Genomic DNA, 13,131 nt, shown 5'->3' with positions numbered 1-13,131 from the left:
TCTGCAGTTCTCGGTGCACCAGGGGACATTCAATCCGCGCTGATTCTACCACAGGCCGAGCGTCACCGGTTTACAATGGCGTTGAACTGGCGCGCCGCCGAGACGACCTTCGCGAACGTAACGCATCAGCTGTGCTACCGACGGATCTCAACGGGCGTCGCGGCCAACCCGACTGTGCGCATTACGGAGCCAGCGGCAAACCCCGGGAGGCCTGGCATTAGTGGATTAGTAACCACCGAGAGACAGTTGACTCTGCTCACCGGCAGTACCGCGCAGCCTTCCACGCTGTCCGGTAGAACCCCTACTCCGGTTCCGATACAGCTACCCACGGCAAGGCCAGGCCCAGGTGATGGCGAAGAAGAGGGCAGCACCTCACATCCTTTGACCCTTTCTGTCAGCAACCCTCCTCCTGTTCCAGTGCAGCCAACTATGCCCAGGCCAGGCCCAGATGATGGCGAGGAAGAGGGTGAGGAAATCATTCCTACTTTGCCAGTAACCAGAGTTTCTGAGAGTTTGCCCATTCAAACGCCTGCTGAAGAAGAGGGTCTGGAAACTCTCGTTCCGGTCCGCCCAAGTCCAGGCCCAGGTGATGGTGAGGAAAAGGGTGAAGAAATCATTCCTACTTTGCCAGTTAGCAGACCTGAGAGTTTGCCAATTCAAACGCCTGCTGAAGAAGAGGGGGAAGGAGAGGAGGAAAGCCCTGCTACAAAGCAGCCATTGACCCGACCACCACCCACCAGAGGGAAACGCCACTCCGAAGATGAAGAAGAAGAGGAAGAAGATGTTCACACTCACATACCGGATGCGTCAATGAACATCGAAACCGAGCCCGGTCAGCAGTCAACGCAGGAAGTGACTGATCATTCACTGGTATTTCGTACTGTGGCTCCGAGTCACACGCAGCCGGATCGCCAAACAGCCGACCCGCTGCCCGGAGGTGCCTTTTTGCCCATTCAGACGACGCAGCCATCAACTCCATCACCTTCGCCCAACACCAACGTTGACCGACTCGGTCCTATGTTCTCGCTTCCCTCTAGCGATGGGCCAGAGGACGAACAGCAGTGTGTATTTATACACCAGCCCACATTGCTGACGGTCAATAACGAGAACATGTTGTTCGGTGCACTTCTACGAGGCCTGGTGGGCTATTCAACGTACGCATTTGCCGCCCTAGCCATAGCCGAACCTTCATACGGACCGCTGTCTGAAACCTACTACATTACTACACCACCTTCAAGTGAGTGAAAACAATGCATAGGTATTCCAATTGCATACGTTTGTGTTCTTTTCCTAACTGCTATTCTCCAAACACGAATGTTGGAAACCACTGTTAACCCCTTTGAGACCCCACTGAAAGTACGACAATTTACTCACCTCCAAATAACATGCGCTTTCGCTTGTAACACTGCCAAACATTCGACGATTTTTACAAACTTGCCACCGCTGGAAAGGTATTTCCAAGACGAAGCGACCAATACCACACTCAAGCCAGCTACCTGCACGGCCTCTGCTCTGCGTGGCCTAGAATGCAGCTCAAAACAGCAGCCGTGCGCGAACAGCTCCAGCAAAGTTCAAACAGCCGCCATTCCATTCTCCTTCATCACATCGACTTCAAATAAACTACAGTGGAAAGCTCGTTTCAAGCGCAAAATTGTGGTGTGCAGCATGCTTGAGTATGCCGTAGCACTCCGGGGAAACCCCTGCCAAGCGCAGTGTGAAAATTTGAATTTTTCGATCGGAGTAAACTTTTCAGTTTTCCTCCGATCTCAACTCTCACCACGGCGGCATCGTACCTCGTAGAGACTTCGGATAACTTCGACGTGATAGCCAAGGTTCCTCTCGAGACGTAGACGCTATGTTTATGGATGCGATTTCCTTCAAGTTGATAAGAATTATAACTAGCATTTACTTGAAATCCCTTGTGGCCTGCATGCAGGAACTAGTAGTAGTATGCCGTTGATCCACTGACTGTACAATGTAAATAGAAGCAAGCCACGGGGAAACTCAGTCATACGGTAGCAAATCAATATTATGCAGTACTGTAAGTTGGCAAATTTTCAGCCCATTCAAATTTCCGCCTGCCAGGGCTAAACACATTTCGGCTGCGGACAAACGTTCGGCCTGTATACACTGTCACACTGAACCTTGCAAAACAAAATTCCGGCTGCAACCAAATTTCAGCCAAATATGATCAGGCCGAAAATAGCCGAAAACAAATTGCGCCTGATATTCGTTGACTTATAGTATAGCCCAGTTACTGCGTTCTTGTGCTCATTTTTTTACAGTATAGCCCAGTTACTGCGTTCTTGTGCTCATTTTTTTACAGTATGGCCCTGTTACTGCGTTCTTGTGCTCAGTTTCTTTCGAATGTGCACCTAAAACACCCTGAGAGGCCCATTCAAAATCTTTAAAAAGTTGTTTCTTCGCAAGATTATGTCATTCAGCTTCAGTTCTTCTCCGTGGAGAACTGAATTGCACTTGATGCATAGCATGAAAGCACATCTGTGTATCGCAATAGACATACAGACCTTACTGCAAGAGTATGCGACTCTTTCTTGACTCTTTCTTGACTCTTTCTTGACTCTTTCTTGTCAGATGCATGCCGACTTTTCACAAAGAAAGATATGCAATCATCTTATTCTTGCATAACTCAAACATGTGCTGCAGGGCCATATCCGCCGGAAGATCTGACTGTTGTTGAAGTGGGGGCTTTTCACGTATACCTTCGCTGGCTGCCACCGACTAGGTTTGTCGGCCCTATCCTAAACTATACGGTAAGGCTTCTACATTGCTCCATTGCACCCAACACTAGAGGGGAATTCTGATGAGGTGTACTCTCAAAGGGTCAAGCAACATGTACCAAGTACATACCTGCCACTAAGTTGCAACCATGATATCGGGACAATGACATACCTAGGTATGAACATGTATACAAATTTAGCTGTCAATCTTGCATCTTGTTTTGTCTACAGTTGACTTATTCCTGATGATGGGCCTTGCCCGAAAATTTGATCTAATGTATATCAATTGCAGTGTAGCCTAGAGACCGTTAGAGAGAGTGTGTACAAGGTGTGTGTACAGGATGTATGGATTCAAGTATTGGCTACAGTGGCGTCTCCAAACCTTGAGAATCTTGCAACTAATGCACTTTTCAGTGCCTATTACCACCCTCGATATCGGGACGGTCCCGGCCAAATCGGTATGGTGGGCAGGTATGCAAGTGTCCGCGATCACAACCTACAGTGCAACCTGGTTTAAGCGACCACCCTGCTGTGCAAGCCAAAGTGATCGTTTAAGCAGGTGGCCTTTAGAACCAGTTCCATATAATCGCGGCATATAGGATCTTGCAATAATACTTCCATGGGCAAGTACTCTGGTGATGATGAAATGACATACTCTCTATTCAATGACTAGTTTGGTGCAAAAGGGTTTTTCTGTGATCTCGTGATTTCGTGCGGTTTAATCTACAGGTCAGCTTGTCTGGAGTGTTCCGTGTGCTGCCAACGCAGCTATCTCGTACAGTCCAAGCACCGCCGTTCAACGCATCCGTACCACCAGCACAGCAACGTGAACCTGTGTACCTGAACTACACCGGTCTGTTCCCGTCTCTGCGGCTGACAATCACCGTAACACCTAGCACTGCGGCCGGGCCTGGTGATAGTGCCAAGGTATCTGCAAATACACCAGGTGGGTAGTGTGTGCTGTATTGAATATCCGTACCAACTGCAGGGCGATCTGCATCATGCTATCCTAAACGCTATGAGTGCACTTTCCTCCACGCCCCATTTTCTCATATCTACCTCCTCGCTCATCGGGCTATAGCAGTTCTGCAAGAGAGTATCCCAAGATGCAGGTCATGAACTATGCACGACTAGAAAACTGAATGAACTGCTCATCTACAAAGAACCGATAACAAACTCGCCAGCGCATAATACGTATCTGCAGCATTATACATGTTACTGTTGGGTTTTTCCATAACAATATGGCGCTGCTACCCAGCCTTTGCATAGGGATTATGACCGTATTTTCCGAGGTATAAACCGCAATTTAAACCGTAATTCACCCAAAAAAGAGGTCCGTCCAGCTTATACTAAGATGGCCAAATTAAAGGGGCACTCCGGCTTCATTTTCGACGCCGAGTTTTCGATGCCAAGACGAAGGTAGGTGAAAGAGAAGACCCCTCGAACAAGAACGAGTCTCCAGAAGCGATCGAGTCGAGCAGGAAGACGACTTTTGAATTTCGGCCGAGCGAGCGCTGATGACGTAATGAGGGATTAGCTTGCCAGTGGAAATGCATCTGCGCACATACATTTCACATACTTTTTGGCCAATTTTCAATCGAAGAAGAGGTTGTTTTCTATGTTCTCCCAACGTCGTGAGCGATCCCGTCTTCTATACCCTTCCAGATACCCTGAAGGTCCTCCAGAGGAGAATTTATCTCCAGCAAAGCGTTGCTGATCCGCTAAATTCGTCTCGAGACATATTCACCCAGTGCAGTGCTGACAAATGTAGAATGTTGAATCTGTGATAATTGTCGACGATGGACAGAAAGGTTGATAGCCGCTGTCGCAGGGAAAGTGAAGCTGCTGGAAGTAACAACGGGGAGCTTGTTAGCATCACTTGATCAAAGCAGCTAGACGGAATCGAGGAGTACTGACTATTTGTCTCGCCCTCAGTTTAGTGAATTTTATGATCAGAAAAATTTTCGATCAGGATCCCTTCTACAAGATGCGTAGTACAGGTGATTTCTGAACTTGACGATATGGAGACCGACCAGTAGACCTACCAACAACGTGTACCTGCAGGAAATTCACCCAAGGCTATTGCTAATGCTATCCTCTTCAGTGGCTGTTGTTTTTTTAGTAAAAATATGTTCACTTCTCTCAACATATTCCTGCATGACAGCAAGAAGGTGCGCTATGGAATTCAACGCCACAATCTTCGCCCAGCTGTGGATGAAGCACGGTCAAGTCATGGCAGTACATATACTTGAACCAGATGATAAATTGAAGTTCATTTGTGATGCGAAGTTTGACAGCCCCAGTGACCGAGTCAAGCGTTGTCTTTTGCCGTGGCACAAATTGCTGAAGAATCCGAGATGTTCTTGGAATTATGCACATGGATACTACCAGAAATAATGGTGGCATGAACCATTGTGGAATGGGACAGCTCACGGAGAATACTGGAATAGCTCGAGTATCTCTAGGCGATTGTAAATCCTGTTCTGGCTGATAGCTTCGGCCTGCTGCGCCCGTCCATGTACAATGATGGGAACATGCATTTCTGTGTTCTACATATTTGCTATCTACTGTACTGTGGTATTACAGTTGCAGGTCCCTTATATAGAAATATGTTCACCCCCCCCCCCCCCCACATACCCACATAAATATGAACTAACAATTTGACTGTCGGACTCGCCGGTGGCTAGAGAGCAAAGGATTAATATATAGCAAAGAAAAGGACCAGGGAACTACAAGTTACGCTATAATGTCCACGAACTATTTCACTGTATTTGAAGTAATTTTGTTTGATACCCTGAGAACTCTGAAACTTTGCAGCACTGTGGATTATATGTGGATACAACATTTATGGAAGGAACACATAGTTCAAATAATTATAGCACTGGATTGTTGAGATTGTGAGCACATTCCAATCAGTACTCTACATATTTATAAGCGGTGGCAATCGTTAGGAATAGGTCGTGAGTTGTCAGAGTGCTCTAGTATATGAGAGAATGTTTTGTTTGTCTAATCGACGGCTCGTTTGAAGCCAGAGTTGTTTGAACTTGCTTCAGTCGACTTGATTCTAGACAGTAGTCGAAGGAGTACTATGAAGTATACACCAGGCGTAGTCTGTAAGCTATCTCGTGAGAATTCTGTCGGTACACATCAGGTATCAGCTTGCAAAGATGGCTCCTCTCTGTTTCTTGAAAGCCTGTATAGTTGGACTGTGGCTCCAGCGATTCCCTTCTCAGAGCAGGTACCATACCCAATACGGTCAATGCATATTGGACAAACCTGTGTGCACAACAGAAATAGTGGAGAGAAATCTCTCAGCTCATGAACACATCAGTGAAGTTTGAACTGCCGTTGTTTGTGGCCATCAGTATAAACCTATCGACTATAAGAATAATGTGCAAAAAACCCTCTATAACTACAGCTGGGGCCATGGAATTATAAAGCATCTAACTTAGGGAACTGCCAATTCTGGTCGGAGTTGCGTTCGAGGCCTGCAATTCATGCTGGCTATCGTATGTTGCATTGACCAGAGATCATATAAAACTTCCATGCCACATTGAAACACGCACTACTTTCGAGTACTTTGGTATCCCCCACCAAATGGGCATTCGTTCCCGGGATGGCAGACGTCACCATTCGTTATGCCTGGATCAGATTTCATTGACCCCAACTGTCATGAAGAATCATTTTTACTTCGACTGGATTTCAGTACAAGTTAGTTGTAGAACTGCAGAATAAATTTTGTTGTATTTGGGCAACCATTTCTCTACAAACGCTCTATTTGGAAAATAATTTTTTTAATAAAATACATGTCCAAATTCCACATCTACCCAAATCGGAATACTTGATCATGTATTCAGTCCTACACGGAATGTTTAGAAAACGCCAGGGAATAGGAATTTGCTAACGAGAACTCCAGGCCAGGGTACTAGCATACGAACAAAACAAGATAAAAACTCACCAGTATACTTGTAGTAATTCATGTCGGTGTAATATTCACGATAAGCAACGAGGCACCCTCCGATTTGGTCAAGCTGCTTTGAAGTCTGGTTGTTCAGGTGATACACACGGGCTCCCTGTTGTTACTTCCAGCAGCTTCACTCTCCCTGCAACAGCAGCTATCAGCCTCTCTCTCCATCGTCGACAATTATCACAGATTCAACATTCTACATTTATCAGCACTGCACTGGGTGAATATGTCTCGAGACGAATTTAGCGGATCAACAACGCTTTGATGGAGATAAATTCTCCTCTGGAGGACCTTCAGGGTACCTGGAAGGGTATAGAAGACGGGATCGCTCACGGCGTTGGGAGAACATAGCAAACAACCTCTTCTTCGATTGAAAATTGGCCAAAAAGTGTGTGAAATGTATGTGCGCAGATGCATTTCCACTGGCAAGCTAATCCCTCATTACGTCATCAGCGCTCGCTCGGCCGAAATTCAAAAGTCGTCCTCCTGCTCGACTCGATCGCTTCTGGAGACTCGTTCTTGTTCGAGGGGTCTTCTCTTTCACCGACCTTCGTCTTGGCATCGAAAACTCGGCGTCGAAAATGAAGCCGGAGTGCCCCTTTAATAGTGATAAACAGGGGAGATGTCGGTATTTCATGGCAAAGAAATCCCAGTATGGCTTACACTCAAGTGCGGCTTATGCTTGCAAAAATACGGCACATCGCCTCGTACTATCACCGCTGAAAGCTTTTGTCAACCCGTCCTCAAAGTTTCGGTTTCTGATTAGTTTCTGTTTGGGTCCTGTTGTATTTGTCCTTGTAGGTGCTGTTTTACCACCCACAATACCAACCAACGTGAGATCTTTGGATCCAGAGCAATATCGAAGCTTGATACCGGAGCGTTTCAGACTGTTTGGCCAGTCTATGCTGACTTGGCATGTGGACGAGTTTCAGCAGACTGATCGCACTGTTCAGTAAGTCAATGAATGTCACCAACTTGATCTACGCTGAATCTCCAAACGTCTAACCACACATGTAAATTGTCGTTTGATACTTCCTGTCAGTAGTGAGACAGAGATTGTCACAAATTGCAACACCTTAATCGTCATAGCATGGATTATAATGAGCAACTGGTATCCCCTGCTCTTTTTCTAAGCGAGTCAAAGCTTGATTTTGAAGCGATATCTAGTCTGTTGCGGTGCCGTAGTAGCAGGATTGAATCAGCATAAATTTGCCATTGATGGTGCTTTACTTGGCTGGTGCCTGAGGGTACGCTCCTCAAGAAAGAGTGCTCTGTTTTGTTGTGTTTTTGTCAGCTTTTATCAGATCCTGGTGGTGAAGAAACCAAACAACATAGCCATATTCAGTGAGACCGCAGAGAGTAGTTTCCCTATCGGCAGTGCAAACATTCGTAATTACGATGAGGTACAGAACTCCCAGCCTGGAGAGTTACTAGCGTACATTGCTGGTGAGCTGCAGACTGATGACTTTCTGGGCGGCATTGCGTATTTCAGCGGTGGAGTGGCAAATCGGACAAGCTCCCTATTTCTAGAAGGTGGGATTTGTGTATAGTTTGAGAGATTGGATAAATGCGCACACGTTGTGAGTTGCTTTGTGTCAGTGAACGGACATGGCTCAAATATGTGTAGACAGTACATTTTCATTAAAAAAAAATAAGAGTGCTTTGATCCCCTCTCGCGCTCCGCTCCGTCCTCTTCACCCCTCCCCCCCCCCCCCCCTCCCCCTGTTCTTCGGAACCAGAATGTACTGTAGATGTCAACTCACTTGTACGAGGTAAATTCGCAACACGATTATTGTCTCTCAATTTTTTGTCTCGTAAAGCATTTTTATTGCTCTCCATTTTTTTGCTACAGGCTCATTCGTGCACAACGGACCTTTGGAAGCTGGGACCACTTACAATGCATTTGTACGGGCCTTCGTACGGCGATCGCAGAGTACTCGCGGCAAACGCCAGCAGCTGTCTCGACTTGAGGTACGTCCTTTCCAGCTGGGTTTGGCCGCAACAGCAGCTTCACAGTCTAACTCTGTGTTTGAGTTCTATGTGTGCTCTTGGATTGCGTATATTTTACTAGACACCCGCCTCCAAGGCAACCATCATAACCAGCACCAGTGATGAAATCAACATTTTTTTTACAAAGACCACTTGACCCTTTGGAGTCCATAACTTTTTTGCTTCCTCAGTATTTGTGGCCGTCACGAAAATGCGCACTCAATTTTCAACATAACTTTGATTCTACTTCACCGATTTTGAAGATCTTGGGCTCGTTGGAAAGCTCTTGATGAGAGACATACAATGAGCCCAAAGTCGCCAAGAGTACTACTCATTGTCCGCCACAACGCGCTCCAAACGTGAGTCCAGCTCCAGATCTGAGACGAAATCGGTCTCTTGCGGCCATTTCACTGAATCTAGCTCGGAACTGTTCACATTTTTTCGAGTAGCAGCTTACTTTGCCGTGACTTCGCGCCGTGCCGGTCCTGGCACGTGCCGCCTGTCCTGAAGCTGGGAAAATCCCTTTTTTTCACGCACTACTGACTCGCAGCACGCAGCGCAGAAAATTCAAAATGTTCGATCGCTCGCCGCTCACTCGAACTTCATCAGAGAGACTTCGGACCTGTTCGAGGCGATAGCTGAGAGTTTTCACTACCACCTAGACCCTTCGATTGTTGAATAGATTTGGCCGAGAACCGAAAGTTTGACTGCGCCCACATGCATACAAAACGTCCATGGTTCGAAATCGAACCATGGACTCCAAAGGGTTAAATGCCAAGCATGAGCTGCAGCTAGGGAAGTACGCACAACATGAATCGTTGCAGTAGTGATGGTATAATCTCATAAAGTCCATAATGAGTGAAGTGAAGCACAGTGCACTCCTTTCTGTATCAGTGAGAGCGATCGATTATGCACGCGAATCGATTCATGAATCGATTTGCGAACCGATTCATGAATCGATTCACACATCGATTCGCACTATTCACATCACCCCATGTGAATAGAGTGAATGGATTCCGAATCGATTCCAGGGCTCATGACATGAAAATCGAACGACTTGAATGAATGCGAATGGATGCATGAATCGATTCAAGTGCATAATCGAACGCAGCCAGTGTGTTCTCTGTGGCATTGCTGTGTTTCAGGACTTCGATGTCGTCACTGGACCATTTCTGTTCGAGCAGCAGACTAGCGAAGGTAAACACTATCGCACACTGTAGAATGGCCGGGGGTCGGAGCAATACTGGGGTGAAAGTTACACCATCTTGGAAGGTCCTAAGTGAACGCAAACAAGACAGGCACAAGCTGAAAGTTTAGTTCCTTGCTCATTTTGTTTACTATCAAAAAATCCTTTGCTCCCCATCCGAGTTTGAAGTATCTGAAATAGCGTCTACTCATTATTGATGAAGATGTGTAATAGCCCCAGTAACTGAGACATCAAGTATAACATGTTGAGACAACTAGTTTGCATATTCATTCCTGGGTAGCAGTGAAGGTGGCCTAGGGATGAATAGCATTTCTTGCTGGTTCTTCTGCAATGAGTGAAAATACCTTTAGAAGCTTTGGGTGTACCACGAAACACACATAACTGATTTTGAAATTCTCTGGATGTTCGACGAAATTGAATTTCGATGTTGACTATCAGTGGCATACGTGTGAGTGTAATGCTTGTTGGCGGACCCAATCCATTACCTTGTGTGCTTGGGCTGTGCAGAGCCATATTCCGCTCCATCCTCATCGTCCGAGTCGAGCACGGTTGGAGCGATTATTGGCGGTGTGTTTGCCATCCTAGCAATCATCATCGTGGTCATTGGTGTTATTTTCTTGAAAAAGTAAGCAGAAGATACATGTAGATGGTGTCAGTAAGGCTGCATTCACGCACCGTACAAAGCCACGTGCATGCATCATGTTCTTTGACGTGCCCATAGGAAAATGCGCGAAAAGTAACACGTCTGTGAATGCCGCTGTCTCATGGTTGCTGTAATGCGTAGTGTCTGTGATGTCTGTTTTACGCTCTCTTCTCCAGCTTTGAGCGCGGACAAAAGCTGCGTTACCAGATCAGCATCAAGCGCCGTGCGTCATCACATGACCTTGCCAGTCCTACAAAGGGGTAAATGAGTTACTGTAAAACCGGGAATTTTCTGTGGTGTAAAATTTTTCAGTTTCCAAAAATCATCGGTTCAGTAGCGCGAAAATTTAGGGAAACCAGTTTTCTAGATCCAAACATGCATTTTTGCACACTGTGTGACATGGCATGGTTGAATTTAGGTCACGTTTTATGGTAGGTACCGAAGTTACCGAAAATATATCTCCACCGAAATATTCCGGTTTTACAGTAAATTTGTTATACATGTTTGGTTTTGCCCCTGTCTGCGCACTATGTGGAGCAATATTTCCCTTATATTCTCTTGAGCAGAGATATGATATTCAGACAGGCAGTAGATGTGTCTGGGTAGTGGGGTGACTAAGTGTTACCGCTGTCCTGTGCATTTTTATAGCACTGCTGGCCTAACAGGCTACTTGCATGGAGAACAACATTCTACAGAAGCACTCAAGGATGCTACAACTTTTGCAATCGATTCATGAGACGGTGGCATTCCTGCAGAAGTCAATCTGCTTGACTTTGATTAGTTGTTTTTATTATAAGCAAAGCATAAAATTGGACAAGCCTCGTATTCATATCCCCAACTAAGTCATTGCAGCATTTTTTTTCAATTTCATAGTAAAGAAAAAAGGACCAAGAAACTGCAAGGTACGTTCTAATGTCCACTAACACCACCAGTTACTAAACAATCAAGTCATGCGATAACACTGCATGACACTGACCGACGGTACTGAATTCTACAACTAACTGGCTAACAGCTCTAGCACATCATGATCCTCTAGTAACTGGTGGTGTTAGTGGACATTAGAGCGTAACTTGCTGTTTCTTGGTCCTTTTTCCTTTACTATAAATTTATCCTTGGCTCTCCATTCTTGCATACCTTTTCATCACTCCACATTTGTTTTTTTGTTTTGCAGAGCAAAGCCCGTACACCTAGCACCCCCGCAGCCTTAGTAATGGTAAACCCTCTCAATCAGAAGTTCATGGAGGACTCCATGGATACCTCCACGGTTACCACCAGCCAATCATCAGCTAGCCACCAGGAATCCGAGCTCGATCGAATGAAGCGCTTTTCGTCCACGGATTTCGAAAGTAAGCTTGAATTTGCCGCGGGGGGGGGGGGGAGAGGGGCAGTTTAGAGGGCGGGGAAGGGACGAATTATACACATCATATCAAAGTATCCTCTATCTTACAAATGTTCAACCAGAGTTAAGCATATGTGACAATATATTAATCATCAGCTGGTACTAGTAGGTGTGCGTGCGTGCGTGTGTGTGTGCTGGGGGGTGTGTGTGTGTGTGTGGTGTGTGTGTGTGCTGGGTGGTGTGTGTGCTGGGTGGTGTGTGTGTGTGTGTGCTGGGTGCTGTGTGTGCTGGGTGGTGTGTGTGTGTGTGCTGGGTGCTGTGTGTGGTGGGTGCTGTGTGTGTGTGGTGTGTGTGCTGGGTGGTGTGTGTGTGGTGGGTGGTGTGTGTGTGGTGTGTGTGTGTGTGTGCGTGTGCATGTGTGTTTGTGCACCTGTCTGTGTGCATGTTCTTCTGTCGGTGTGTGGGTGCGTGATTGCATGTGAATATGAGCAGGTGAATACAAGAGAAGGAAGCCGATCGCAGTAGAGCACTTTTCTCGTTACGTGGAAAGACAGCGGAAGAATGAGTGTTTCCGATTCGAGCGGGAGTATGAGGTATGGATGATGGAAGTCCAGCACAGAGCCTAGTATACTTTAAACAGCCTAATGTTTGCGGCGTATTATTTAATGTTTGCTAATGTTGCGAGCAGAGTGTAACGCGAATATCAACCATCGTGCAATTGAACAGTTTGTGTATGTGTGTGGCCACAGTGATCCGCAAACATTTGCCATCGTAAACTCGCTGGTTCTGAGAGATCGCAATGATTTGGTGACGCGAATATTAGGCGGTTTCCAGTGTCTCTTTGCTAATGATCAGCATGGCGGTGCCGATGTGAAATGCATCATTGCGCCTTCACAAATCACCGTTGAACAGACAAAATGGCGTTCATCGTGGTAACTGCAATAGTACACGACTCTATCCGCTAGTAATGTGGATGTGAACATCATGCATGAGCAATGCTGCAATGCTGTGAACATGTCAAGTCTTTCTCTTCCTTCCAGTGTGAGGGATTCGTAACATTGGCATGCTTGACATAGGAGTGGGTGCTGTGGCTTGTAATATTTATGCTCAGTACACTCGGAAGGCCAACCGGGTGTGCCTACCCTCCTATCTTTTCTGTATACAGTCAACTTCGCTAATAACGACTGCGGATATAACGACAATTCGTGTTTCAAAAAACACTCATCATATACTTCGGGTCAAAGG

General features: G+C 46.2%; 1 protein-coding gene and 1 long non-coding RNA gene across 2 annotated transcripts in view; one reads left to right on the top strand and one right to left on the bottom strand.

Moving 5' to 3' along the window:
• The window catches only part of LOC135810343 (uncharacterized), a 46,823-nt gene that overhangs the window by 13,546 nt on the left and 20,146 nt on the right, over window positions 1-13,131 (top strand). The window contains exons 13-23 of the mRNA XM_065323833.1: window positions 8-1,237; window positions 2,668-2,774; window positions 3,471-3,687; window positions 7,510-7,660; window positions 8,003-8,241; window positions 8,561-8,679; window positions 9,843-9,894; window positions 10,412-10,529; window positions 10,724-10,807; window positions 11,721-11,893; window positions 12,379-12,479. Coding sequence (XP_065179905.1) covers window positions 8-1,237; window positions 2,668-2,774; window positions 3,471-3,687; window positions 7,510-7,660; window positions 8,003-8,241; window positions 8,561-8,679; window positions 9,843-9,894; window positions 10,412-10,529; window positions 10,724-10,807; window positions 11,721-11,893; window positions 12,379-12,479 — 2,591 coding nt within the window. The remainder of the gene's footprint in view (window positions 1-7; window positions 1,238-2,667; window positions 2,775-3,470; window positions 3,688-7,509; window positions 7,661-8,002; window positions 8,242-8,560; window positions 8,680-9,842; window positions 9,895-10,411; window positions 10,530-10,723; window positions 10,808-11,720; window positions 11,894-12,378; window positions 12,480-13,131) is intronic.
• On the bottom strand, window positions 5,502-6,806 carry LOC135810934 (uncharacterized). Its single transcript, XR_010552470.1, has 2 exons — window positions 6,700-6,806; window positions 5,502-6,017 (listed from the first exon to the last, which is right to left on the bottom strand). It is a non-coding gene; the product is annotated as an uncharacterized LOC135810934 (long non-coding RNA).

The sequence above is a fragment of the Sycon ciliatum genome, chromosome 2 (assembly GCF_964019385.1).
Source record: "Sycon ciliatum chromosome 2, ocSycCili1.1, whole genome shotgun sequence".
NCBI classification, from domain to species: domain Eukaryota; kingdom Metazoa; phylum Porifera; class Calcarea; order Leucosolenida; family Sycettidae; genus Sycon; species Sycon ciliatum.
This window is presented reverse-complemented; position numbering and strand designations above follow the sequence as displayed.